This window comes from Cynocephalus volans, chromosome 6 (assembly GCF_027409185.1).
Source record: "Cynocephalus volans isolate mCynVol1 chromosome 6, mCynVol1.pri, whole genome shotgun sequence".
Classification (NCBI taxonomy): domain Eukaryota; kingdom Metazoa; phylum Chordata; class Mammalia; order Dermoptera; family Cynocephalidae; genus Cynocephalus; species Cynocephalus volans.
In genome coordinates, this window is record NC_084465.1 from 127032708 (window position 1) to 127045567 (window position 12860).

The 12860-nt window shown below is 50.7% G+C and overlaps 1 protein-coding gene across 1 annotated transcript in view; it reads left to right on the forward strand.

Annotated features, from left to right (window-relative positions):
- Positions 1 to 347: 347 nt before the first annotated feature.
- The window catches only part of PFKFB3 (6-phosphofructo-2-kinase/fructose-2,6-biphosphatase 3), a 74652-nt gene continuing 62139 nt past the window's right edge, over positions 348 to 12860 (forward strand). The window contains exon 1 of the mRNA XM_063098804.1: positions 348 to 421. Coding sequence (XP_062954874.1) covers positions 406 to 421 — 16 coding nt within the window. The 5' untranslated portion in view covers positions 348 to 405. The remainder of the gene's footprint in view (positions 422 to 12860) is intronic.

Consider the following 12860-nt stretch of genomic DNA (forward strand, 5'->3'; position numbering starts at 1 on the left):
AGGCCATCAGAAATGCGTTTTTCTGGTCTGCTCTCTCCAGTCCTCATTTAATTTCGAGTAACCCGGCCCTGTGAGCGCGTCCCCCGTGGCCGTCCCACGCGCCTGAAGAGCGTACAGGTGAACACGGCGTGGGTTTCTCCGGGAGGGCTTCGTAGGGCTCCGTGGCAGCGGCTGTGCGTGCAGGGCGCCCGGGTGGGACGGGGCGTGCGGACGCGGTGCCGCGCTTCCTGCTTCGCTGCGAGTCCTCCTCCGCGCGGTGACGCGCCAGGCTTTGACCAAATATGTCCCTTTCCCCTCCCTTGCCAGCCCCGCTGCCCGCAGGCGCCCCGAGACGCGGGGCTGCCGCCTGGACGTCGGCCTTGCTGGGTGTCGCGGGCCAACCCCGCGGGGAGCGCCCCCGGCGCGATGCCCTTCAGGAAAGGTAGGGGGTCCCGCCCGTGCGCCCCGCGCCCCTCCCGCGTCTCGGAGACCTGGGCAGCGGCCGCCTCGGGTCCCCGCCGGGTGCGGAAGCTGTGGCGGTGCCGGGCTGGTGTCGAGACCCGCGCTGCCTTGTCCCGCCGTCCCCACGCCGTCCCCTCCAGCTACCCCGCGGCCGCCACCACGTGCCCGAGCTGGGCGCGGCGCGGGCGGCGGGGGGCGGCGGAGAGCACCGGGCGCTAGTCGCGGCGCTCTGAGCGAATTTCCGAATCTCGCTGCATTCAAGTCCCACGGTGCAGGTGGAATAGGGGCCGGGAACTTGGGGGTTATCACCGAGGACTGACGAATCTGGTGGCGGGAGCTTTGCAGCGCTGTGCAGCTTGGAGAGGGGCTGCGTGCGGAGGGGTGGGGGGTACAGCGGCGGGCGAGTCCTGCCCTGCCCTTTCCCTCCCTCTGACCCCCGGGGAGTCATGTTCCACCCAGCCTCAGTTTCTTCCTGGGCAGGATGAGCACATAAGCAGGGACGGCTGTGTGAGGACTGAGAGAGCGTGCACGGAAAAGCGAGCCGAGGCACGAGTGAGGTCGGCTGGCGCCCGCGTGCGCCGCCCGCCTGGCGCGGATTCCGCAGGCCGTGCCCTTTGCGGCGATCCCGAGTCTGGGCTCCTTCACCATCGCCCCCGCCGCACCTGGTGCACAAGGCCCAGACACTCCGCTGGCCCTTGCCTGGAGGGGGCGTCGCTGGCGCATTTGGCACCATTTTACAGGCAGGGTGGTGGAGGCCCAGAGATTGCCTCAGTCACTGCTTAGAGCGCGACTGGAACCTCGGGCCACCCTCGGTCAGAGCACATGGGAGCTGCAGAAGTGGGGGGTGGGGAGGGAAACCAGAGCTGCGTGACTCCTGCATTTTCTGTTTGTGTTGGGAGGGGTTGGGCTCTGGTGCTGGTCACTCAAGACCCAAGAGTCCGCAACCCTGCCTGGGTACACTGCGGTGAGGACAGGTGAGAACGGAGGGAGGCAGCCTGGCCTCCCAGGTACGTGGCTCTGTGCCCTGTGGCGCTCTCCGCCCCCTCCACCGCCTGTCCTGCCTGCCTTCACTTACAATGCAGATGAGTTGTCAGGTTAATGCTATGGTTGCCAGACGCTCCTTAAACAGAAGCTGCTAAGGTGTCATTAGGTGTCCTGGCTGTGGTGGGGGATGGCTGATACTCCCTGTCCTATTGGGGATGGGGAAGTGGGGGAGGGTGGCGGGAAGGAGCTGAGGCCAAAGAGCAGGGATGATGCGTTTTGTCCTTCCTTGGTCCCTGTTCTCAGTGTCTCCAGGATTCCATGTATAACGGGGCCACTTTCTCTCTCTGGATGATCCTGAGGCTCTCAGAGCCCCGCCCCCTCATTAACTGCAGTGAGAACAGGCATTTCTCTCTCAGTTCATCAGTCTCCTGCCGCGTTTGTCCTTGTGGTCTCTGGTTGGCAAAGTCCTAGAAGGAAAAGACATTTGTTTACTTGTCAGGGCACTCAGGGGCCGTTAAATAACTGAGCTGCTAAATCATTTTTTGCATATGAAGATTTCTCTTTATGACAGTACATTTTAGTTCACATTTACAAACTGCCAACCAGGTTAAGCTTTGATTTTTACTGTTGTTTTAAATCTAGAGGGACATTGTCACGTGAAGAGGAAAATATTATCCTGCCATTCAGAGGATGCTACTTCTCGAAGTTCCCAGGGTATAAGAAACAGTTGTTGCTTGGAATAAGTGCTGTCTGCGTGTTTTAGGTGTGAGCCAGGCTTCAAGTCTGAGGCAGAGCTTCCCACTTGACTGAGCTGGAGCTCCCATTTAGAAGTAAGCACAGCAAGTGGCATTACAGGGACCAGGGTGTGGTTCAGTTTGGAGATGAACCGTTGTCTGGAGGTGACAAGGTTTGCCGGTGACAGGGAGCACAGCACCTCTCCCTGCACTGTTCAGAGATGCAGGAGACATCAGAGTGCACACTCTTCTGGATTTGTTGAATTGTGAACCATCTGAATGTACTAACTGTTCAAAAAGTTCAAAAAATAGGAAAGGGAAAGACCTTGCTGCCCGCCTCCCAAAACCAAGAGAAGCCTGATGGAGAAGGCCTCCTCAGTGGGCCAGAAGCCTGGAAGGGCCAGCTGCTAATCCCCTCTCCATGTTGTATTTCTGGGTATTGACAAGTGTAAGACTTTGGGATCAGCCCTGAGTGGGGCCCGGCAGGAAATACGTGGCACACATGTAATGGGCAAGCTGAGGAGTTTAATAGAGGGACTGTCACAAAAGATTGGGCGGGGTATAGGAAAAGCACAAGGAATAGTGCAGAACTCTGGGCATTACCATCCCTAGGCCTGAAATGTTGAGGGATCGCGGGTACTGGGGATGGCCACCTGACAGGAGCTATGGCCTCCCTCGGAGGATGCAGGCAGCTTGTGGCCCGCAGAGGGAAGCTGGGAGAATAGACACCCGAACCTCCCTGTCCTCCCTTCCTCTGTGCTCATGGCCTTGGCAGCCAGGGGCCAGGCAGCTGGATGACATAGACCCCACAGGTCAGCCTGCTGGGATATAGAGCTGGGTGGATCTACCTTTTGGTGGGGTGTGGATCTGGTAATTAGGTAATCAGCCAGAGATCTTGGGTGTTGCTCCTGTGCTCGCACACAGAAGGAACCTAGTTGATGTCACTGAACTGAACTAGGGAAGAGTTGGTGATGGTGTGCGGTGTCAGTCATTCGTTTTCTAGACTGAGCACCTGCTGTGTGCCACGTACCAGGTGAGCAGACGGACGTGGAGTCCCCTCCCTGGAGCTCATGTCCTGTACTTGCCAGGGAGCACTGGGAAGAGGGAGCCCGAGGCCAGAACGCAGAGCAGGTGTCAGTAGGGAAGCCTAATGGAGGCAGCTGGACTGGACTGTGAGGGACATGGCCCCAGCCGACTGTCACAGAGGCAGTGGTTGGAACTGAGCCAGAGGGACTTAGACCTCAATATCCCGCCTTTCCTACACGGACCACAGTGGTATGCAGAAACGGTGTGTCAGGCAGAAACCAGGTCGTGTGGATGGGATGAATGGTGGTGGCTGAAACTGGGCCATGTCGCCCAGGCCTGATGTGAGGCTCAAGCAGCAGCTGACTGAGGGCTTCCTGGCTGGGCAGGGGGCATGGTGCCTCAAGCATTGCGGTCACGCTCAGGGCGACGGTGGCTGCAGTGGGAGGGAGGGTTGCCTCCTTGGCCCAGCCGTTGGGAGGTAGGTCTGTGGGAGTTAGTTTGGAGACTGGTTTGAATAAGGAGAAGTTAACTTCCTGAGATGAGACATGAAAGATGTTGGTGAGAAAAACGGGCAGGAAACACATTAGTTAGATGGGAGGAATGTGAGACATGTCAGGGTTAAACCTGGGGACCGCTCTGGAGGGAGGCCGAGGTGGTTCCTCCTCCTTACAAGTCTGTGGGATGGTGACTTCCTTCAGGCAACATAGGGATGGCTCTGCTCAGAGACTGGGGTCTTGGCTAACTTCTCCAGGTCCCTTTCATGTCTAGAATTCCATAAAAAATACCTTCAGACAACCGTGTTCCAAGTATCCTTGCACAACCCCATTTCCAGAAGGGATGGGATAGAAGCTGAAAGTTCCAACAATAAGTAGAAATGAGAAACAAAACCATCGGGCACCTTCCCAGCACCAGGAGCTGTGCGAAGTGCTTTATGTGTGTCCATTTATCCTTGCAACAGCCCTCTGAGACACCTGGTATTATCATTTCTGTTTTAAAGATAAAGGAGGTGAGGCTCAGGGAGGTTAAGTAACTTGCCTAAGGCCCCTCAGCAAATCATGGGATAAGCAGAGCTGGGACTTAGACCTCTGTGTTCTTCCTTTGCACCGTGGACCCCAGAGCTGTAACATGACATGACATGATATGATATATGAACGTGTCAGGCAGAAACCACATGGGATAAGTTTACATTAACAATCAGCAACTTATTTCACATCAGGGACAAGTAGAGAAACAGATCAGATGCCTGAATCTTCTGGATCTTCAAGAGCTGTGTGCAGATGGAAGCAGATGGAGACAGGCCTGCGTGCTCTGCCTCACTTCAGGTGGCTGGGCAAAGGGGCCCCTTGGGCACTGCTGTTATAGGTGCTGAACTCACGCCATGGAGAATGAGGCCATGCACATGTCAAGGCCACAGCATGGCGGTGCGCTAATCAGTCATCTGCTGGGCACAGAGGATCCATGGATGCTGAGGGAACAGAAGATAAAACAGAAGTTGTACCATCTCAAGGGCTGTGGCACTTGTGGATTCCTGTGGGTCAGCTGCTTGCAGCAGGAACTCAGCAGAAGACAGGCCAGCATTTTTGGAGCTCTCCTTCTTTTCCCTCCCCACTGGGTGTGCAAAGAGCCAATCCTGAAAAGGCACACACCAGGAGGGAGCAGGGCTGCCACCAATTCACTACCGATTCAACTCTCTGCTGAGCTCCTGTGCTGTGCTGGTCCCTGCCCCACTCTGGGTCTGTCCACTGGGGAGTTGAACTCTGGGGGCTCTCTCTTCTCCCTCACTGCCTAGGAGCCTGTGGGGCTGCCCCTTACACCAACTGCAACGTGCTCCCCCTAAGGGAGGGGACTGCAGAGTGTACGTTGGCTTAGGGAGGCACCTGCCGACTGGACTGAGCCAGCTCCGTTTGAGATTGGGACCTTCCGTCCCCAAGTTTCCCCTCTGCAGTTTATCACTCGCTCGAATTCTCTGCTGACAGGTCTTCCCAGGCCTTTTGTCATTTAGCTCCACCCTTCCAACGTTTTTCCCAGCACTCCTTAGAGTGCGTTTTCTGCTGTGGTCAGGTGTGTTTCTCAATCTCTGTCTGTTTCACCTGTTGCTTCCTCCGCAGACCCAGCCCCACCTTCTCGAGGGCTCACCACGCTTCCCGTTCCATTTACACACTCACACATGCTACTGTCATTCTTTAAGGGCCTTCTCAAGACCAGTCTTCTCTGACACCTTTTCCACCTGCTGTATGTATGTGGTGGCTCTTGCGGTTTATGCTGTCCCGTAACCAGAGTGTAATACTTGTGTGCTCTCAGAACGCTTCCTGCGTGCTAATTCTGTGAGCTATTTGAGCTGGGGTCTATATCCCATTCTTGTAGTGGTCCTGGTGGTTGCCAGGGCTTCATAAATTCTTGCACTTGGTTAATCTGTCAATAACTCTGTTTTCTTTCGGAATGGGTATTTGCAAAGCCAGATTAAGACTGTTAGAAGCCCTAAGCACTGAAAAGACACATAATTTAAAATAAAGACAATACCAAGCCATGAAATGTAAGGAAGACGAACACATTTCTGGGTTGTGTTATGATTTTTGTATGTAGGTGAAACTGGAGTGAGCTCGGGGGAAAGAAGTCCCAGAAGTCACCCGAGAAGCATGGGAAGGGCAGGGCGAGGGGCCCGCCCCCCAAGCACGTGCCTGCTGTTCTGCAGGAGTTGTGGTCAGAGGTGATGGGAGAGCCTCAGTCTTTGCCACCTTCCAGTCCCCCAACATAAGCGTGCCTGGGGACTGCACGAAGAGACCACTCATTTGTTCCACAAGCTGAGGTCATTTTTGCAGATTGATCAGGCTGTAAGTGTGCACTTGCTGCTGGGGACAGTTCTAGAAGCTGCTCAGGCAGGTGAGTGTGACGTGGGAGGCGGGGTGAAGATGGGAGCATAGCGAATGTGTACAGAGATGCCATGGTGTCAAGAGAAAACAGTGCCGGGGAGCCAGGGAGGCAGGCCTCGACAGGTCACCTGCGTCAGGTACCGGCTGGGCCATCTCAGGGAAGCCACTTAAGATCACGTAGCCTCAGTTTACCCATCTGTCAAAGAAGGGGGTGAGATAAGATCCCTTCCAGCTTGTCACACACCATCTCCAGCCTCCCAAGCTTCGTGGCTAAGTTGGCTGTAGGAGGCGAAAGGACTTCTGTCTGCACCTTTGTCCTTGGCACCCTGGCCTGGCGCCTCCCAGTATCTCCATCTAACTTTTCAGGCAAGTGGCAATGAAGAGACCCTGACCCCCTGTTCTCCTGTCTGTGTGCACCTTTGGTTTTGACATGAGGACTGAAATTTATGTCCTGAGGCTATCGGTGTTGGGATCCGAGCTGTGTGCATTACACCTTTCTCTCCTACTGAGCCAACCTGGAATTTTCTTCCTCTGATGTCAGGCTGTCCTAATCACAGGTCTGTGGTTCCTTTTGGTGGCTCCAGGGCAAAGAATCCTTTGTTAGTGTTCCAGAGTCTAATGTCATCTGGTAGCATGTACTTCCGGCCGTACTTCAGGAAAGAATGACTATGCACTTCGTAGGAAATCAGAGGAAGAGATTTAATTAATTTATTCAGAAGTTGGAAGCCCTAGTGCTTTCTTTATGTGTTCTGTTACAGACAGCTTGCAAAAGGCAGAAAGTCAAAAAGACAAAAGTTGCTTACCATCTCATGACCTGCAGAGGAATAGTTCCAGAATTTCCTTCTGGGTGATCAGGACAGTGGAGGGGACAGAAGAGGAGCAGCCCTGATCTGTAGAACGCTGTCCCCAAACCATGCTTCCAGCTCCTGGATGCATCTGGTGTCCGGGGTCTGAGCAAGGGGCCTGGCTCTAGGGTGTCTGGGGCCCTTGTCAGGGCACACATGGAATGTCTAGAGAACAGAAGGGTTTGGCTCTCCTGCCACTTCCGCGGGCAGCTTCTCCAGATGTCACTCCAGAAGGTGTTCTGACTCAACAGTTCAGCAGACACACTTCCCCCACCTGTGTTCTAACAATCACTTGGTCAGAAAGTGCCTCCCTGTGCCCCTGTCCTCAGCTGGGTGAACCACAAGCAGATTTTCCACCTTCGCTTTGGCTTCCAGTAAGGACGCTGGGGTTACAGCGGTGCTCTTTGTTTCTAAGGGTGGAATGGGTTTGGTGCTCTGCCTGCCTGCTTGAGATACTGACCCCTGGGGATCAGATTCTAGAAGCCCCCTGCCGGAGCCTGCTTATATCATCCTAGAGGCTTATCCAGTCATAGGAGTAGAGAAAGGTCTACTGGGTCAGTGGGTGGTGAATGGGAAGCTGGGGGGTACCCCAAAGGAAGTGTGGACTTTGAGAAGGAAGAGAAGAGACAGGCTGGCCCTTAGCACTGTGGCTGTGTGACCGTCAGGGCAGCCAGATGCTGGCTTACAGCAGTGGGTACAGAAGCATCATTTCTCAAAAGGATGAAACCACTCTCCTCCTCTTGTTCTTGGCTGCACATTAGAATTAACTGAGGAGCTTTTAAAAAGCCCGATTCCCCAGAAATTCTGATCTAATAGTTCTGGCTGGATGCCCAGACAAAAAGTTTCGTGAAATGATACTTATCCTTAGATTGTGCGGTACACTCTGATCTTTCCTAGTCTATTCCATTTCCATTGAAACAGATTCTGGTCCTGTTTCAGTAGATTGATTTCAAGGCCACTAAGGGGCGGTGACCCACACTTTGAATCTACTGTTCTGTGCATCAGCTCGTACTGCAGGGCTGGGGGCTCCCTGCAGCTTGGGTTCTGGGCGTGGTTAAGGTCCTGCCGCAGGTTCTGGGTGGTCCAGGTGAGGCAGAGGCCTGCTAGGGGGCTTTGCTGGCCAGCATTGCCATGAAAGTGTCAGACCCTCTGCGGGAGCCTTCTGAGCCAGGCAGCCGTGGGAAGAGGCACCACAATAGCCAGCCATCTTCAGGGGCCAGATTTCTCTGGGACATTCACAAAAGACATATTTTGGGCACACTAATAAAGGGGGGAGGGCTGTAACTCTGGTGGCTGAGAAATTTAGTAGAAAAAGCAAGAAGCACAATTGGAAGCTAGGTGGGCTGCCTTTCCTGCTGGTACCTTCCCTAGTCTCGGCAGGTACCAACTGAAGGCCAGGTGTGGATGTATGTGCTGGGGACACAGCCATGAATGACAGACAAAACCCTGCCCATGGGGCTCCCATCTCATGGGGGGAGGACAGGCCATGGACAGAGAAGCAGGTACACACCGAGCGTCCCGTGGGTGTGAGTGCTGGGAGCAAAACCGAGCAGGAAAGAGGGAGGGGGGCAGGGGGTAGATGCGGGCTCAGACAGGTAGCAGGTGGGTCATGTAGTCCTCATCGGCCACGGTAAGGACTTGGCCTTGAGGTGGGAAGCCCATGGAGAGTTTTAGTGGAGGTGTGGCATGAATTAATTTGATGTTATAAAACATATATGAGAGTGACGCTCCTGAGAATAGACTAGGGTGCCGAGAGGGGGTGACAAGCAGGCAGCCCAGGTGGGATCTCTGGGCATTATCCAGGTGAGCAGTGATGGTAACTGAGGTCAGGGTGGTGGAGAGGGAGGTGTTGCAGGTGGCAGATTCTGGATATGTTTAGGAGATAGAGATGGCAGTTAGATGTGAGGTGGGAGAAAGAGTGAATCCTGTATGTCTCCTACAGCTGCCTCCTACCTGACCCATAGGGGATACTCGGAGCAGCTACATAGAACAGGTGCCGGGGTGGGATGTAGGGAGGCGCGTGGAGCCCATGGCTGCAGTAGCCACCGCCACTGCCTCCAGGCCCTGTCTTTGGTGTGACCTCCGGAGCGGTGGTTCAGTTTCTATCCACGGCTCAAAAGGACTGGGACTGAGCAAGTGGCCTTCCAGAAAGATCCATTATGCTCTGGGTCAATCACCAGACAGAGTGTTTTTAAAAAGAACTGGCTTTCAAAATCAAGCTGATGATCATTGCCACACACAAAGAATTCCTGAAGTTTCCATGAGGTTTACTTATGGGCACTGATGTGATATCTTCTAAGCAGGGAGAGAGGCATTTACTAGGTTTCCCATTTTCTCAGTGTTTACCAATTAGATTTCTGTCCTTTCCTTGGTTTCCATACACTGTGAAGGGCTCCACCGTGACAGGGACATAAAGCCCCGCTCCAGGAGGCTCCCACCAGCTGGTCAGTTCAGCTTCCAAACTGAGTGGCCAGCTCACCCTGCTCTGCCAGGATCTCCCTGGTTTTAGCATCGAAGGTCACAAGTCCCAGCAACCTCCCCTGTCTCAGGCAAACCAAGATGGTTGGTCACTCTAACCTTCAGCCAACCCTGTGCTACTGGCTTGATGACAGCTAGACAGCCTCATTGTAGAGAAATAGGGTCAAAAACCTTATTAATGTTTGAAAGGAAAGAATCCAAGTTAATTTTATGGGGCTACTGGCTTGAAACTATGGAAGATATTTTTCAAAGCAATTCTGCCAAACAGACTTATTAGAAAATCAAAACAAGAATTGTTTCATTTAATTACAGCCTCACAATAATGATAAAGGAATCTCTATTGGCACATTGCCTGGTTTCTTTGTGAAAAATCTAAGACTCGAATGTCATACCTTTATAGTAAAAATGAGTCATTTAGCATGTGTTGGTCCTACCAGGAATCGTGTTTGCTCTCCTTACATCATTTCCCATGGCCTGGACATAAGTGGAGAATGACTAAAGGAATCCACTTCAGGCTGAAATAATGTTTTGTTCAAATCCTGGATGATATAAAGGCTTTTTCATTTAAAGCCATTTGAATGAAGCACACGGTCATGTTGTCATTACTGCTTTATAGAAAATTGATTTCTCAACCTTATAAAACTTGAGCAAGGAGGCAGTCCTTTGTTTCTTTGTGGCTGAGTTCTTTCTCTGGCTTCTGTTAGAAATAACCAAACAAGGGCTAGCTGGTTGGCTTATTTGGTTAGAGTGTGGTGTTGTAACACCATGGTCGAGGGTTTGGATCCCCGTACCAGCCAGCCACCAAAAAAAAAAAAAAAAAAAGGAAAAAATGAGGGAATAACTGGTAAAGCCTTTTAAAAAAACCTGACAGTGTATAAGATCTTAAAGATCTTAGAGAAATGAAAATCTTAGGAAAATGAAGATTGAGACCACAATGAGAGACACGTTTTACCCCTATTTGGCTGGCAGAAATGGAGTCTGATAGTTTTAAGTGGTGGAGAGAATGTGGATTGGAAAGGTCCCTTACGCATTGCTGCTGGGAGTGCAAATTGGTACAAGTGCCTTGGAGAGAGTTTGGCATTATTTTGTGAAGTTGGAATTCTCAGACCCTGAAACCAGCAATGCCATTCCTAGTTGTGGTACTGAGAAGAAATGATGTTCATACCGTAATGTTCACGGCAGCACTCTGATAGAAAGACCATTAAAAAACCCACATGTGCTTTGGCAGGAGAATGACAAAATAATTCTTGGTATATTCACACAAGGGAATATTATACAACAGTCTAAATGAGCTCCACTCAAATAGACAGCTACCCTCAATGTTGTTGGTGACTATTAAAAAAAATTCCAGAACATTAGGTACAGTATAAGATACTTTTTAAAATAAAATTTAAACTAAAACTGAACAATTTAGGAATACATATATAATAAAACCATTTTTCTTACAAGACTCAGGATAATAGTTACTTCTATCTGGAGAGAGGCAGGCAGGAGCCAGGGAGGGAGGACTATACAGGTAGATGGAACTTAATGTCAGTAATTCAGACGTCAATTGGCTGTTGGATTCATAGTTTCTATTATGTTACTTAAACAAACACAAAAGTAGGCCATTCAGTGGCCAACAATGAGAGCAGGTGATGAACCAAGGTTATGATTCATCCACCTCTCTATACCTGAGGTCCAAAAAGCAAGACAGAATGCAGACAAATTTTCCTCCCTACTTGTTGAAAGATCAGCAGCTCCCAAAGCTGTAAGTTTTCATGGTTTATAAAATAGCTGTAAAGCAATTAGTTACCATTTGCGCCTACTCAGTGATTATTTTCTAAATGAAATGCACAAGCATCAGGACGATTATAGTAAATTTAGGACTGAATACTATAGTTAACCAAAATATAACGTAAAATCATATTTTTTCATGTTTAATTTTTGTTTCTATTATTACCAATTATATTTAAGCCTTAACAGAGAAATGAAATTATTTGGAGAGTCTGTTTTCTGGAAAACTAGAAAAAGCCTTTTAATTAATAGGTCCTGGGGCTGGCCAGTTAGCTCAGCTGTTTAGAGCAAGGTCACATGTTTTCGTCCTCTTACAGGCCAGCTGCCAAAAAAAAAAAAAAAAAAAAAAAAAAAAAATCAATAGGTCCTTAGAGACAGGTATCCAGATTAAAGAGACAGGTCTATAAATGCAATTCTTAATACTGGACTGGAGCATGCACATCATGGGGACAATTGGCAAAGTTCACCTTGAGTCTGTATGGTATTAAATTTCCTGATTTTGATGGTCATTCTGCAGTTATGTATGTAGGAGAACTTCTTTTGTTTTTTAGGTAACATACACTGAAGTATTAAGGAAAATGGGGCAAATTTTACCCTCAAATGGTTCAGAAAAAAATAATATAAATATTTTAAATTTAAAAAATTACATGTTTTATTTTATATACAATATATAATAAAGTTTTACAGTTAATAACATGTGCAGAGAGAATGATACAGTAAATGTGGTAAAAGGTTAATAACTGGTGAATCTGGGTGAAGGATCTATGGAAATTCTTTGTGCTGTTTGAAAATTTTCTATAAATTTGTTTTTTTTTTTTTTAAAGATGACCGGTAAGGGGATCTTAACCCTCGACTTGGTGTTGTCAGCACCACGCTCAGCCAGTGAGTGAACCGGCCATCCGTATATGGGATCCGAACCCGGGGCCTTGGTGTTATCAGCACCGCACTCTCCCGAGTGAGCCACGGGCCGGCCCGCTATAAATTTGAAATTATGTCAAAATGAGAAGATAGCTGGTTAGCTCAGATGGTTGGAGCACAGCCTCATAACACCAAGGTTATGGGTTTGGACCTCCTTACTGGCCAGCTGCCAAAAAAAAAAAAAAAAAGCAGAAAACAACAAAAAAAGAAAAGGAGGATGCTGGGTTACCTCTGCACCTCATCTCCTAACCCTGTGCCGGATTCATGTGGCTCATCTTCTGTTGCTCAAACATGCTGGCCCCATGTCTCGCCTTTGCAGGCTGGACCTGCCTGGAGGTTTCTGCCCTCTCGGGTCCACGTGGCTGCTTCCTGCAACTCACTCCCCGACTCTCTCTTCCTCAGAGGCCTGCTGTGTTTCCCAGCTCACAGCCCTTGCCCCATTCCACCTCTCTCGTCTGGTGTCATCGATCCACCACTTCTGAGGGTGAGGCCACGTTCTGCACAAAGAATTCATTGTCCTCCAGGGCTGCTGGTATCTCAGCCTCCAGCCCAGGAGAATAGAAAGATTTCTACAAACTTTGCAGAGGCAGAAGGACGACCAGCAAGAACGGCAGAGCCTGGGACCTGGCAGATCATGTCCTTTCTCACTTCTGAGCCACCAGCTTTGTGGCAGTGGCAATGGTGGTCCCGAGGAGCTGGCCCGTAAACACAAGGGACACATCAGAGGAGTGGAGAGTGCACTGGGCGGGCAGGAGAGACCCGTTCTCTAGTCCCGTGATGTCACTGCT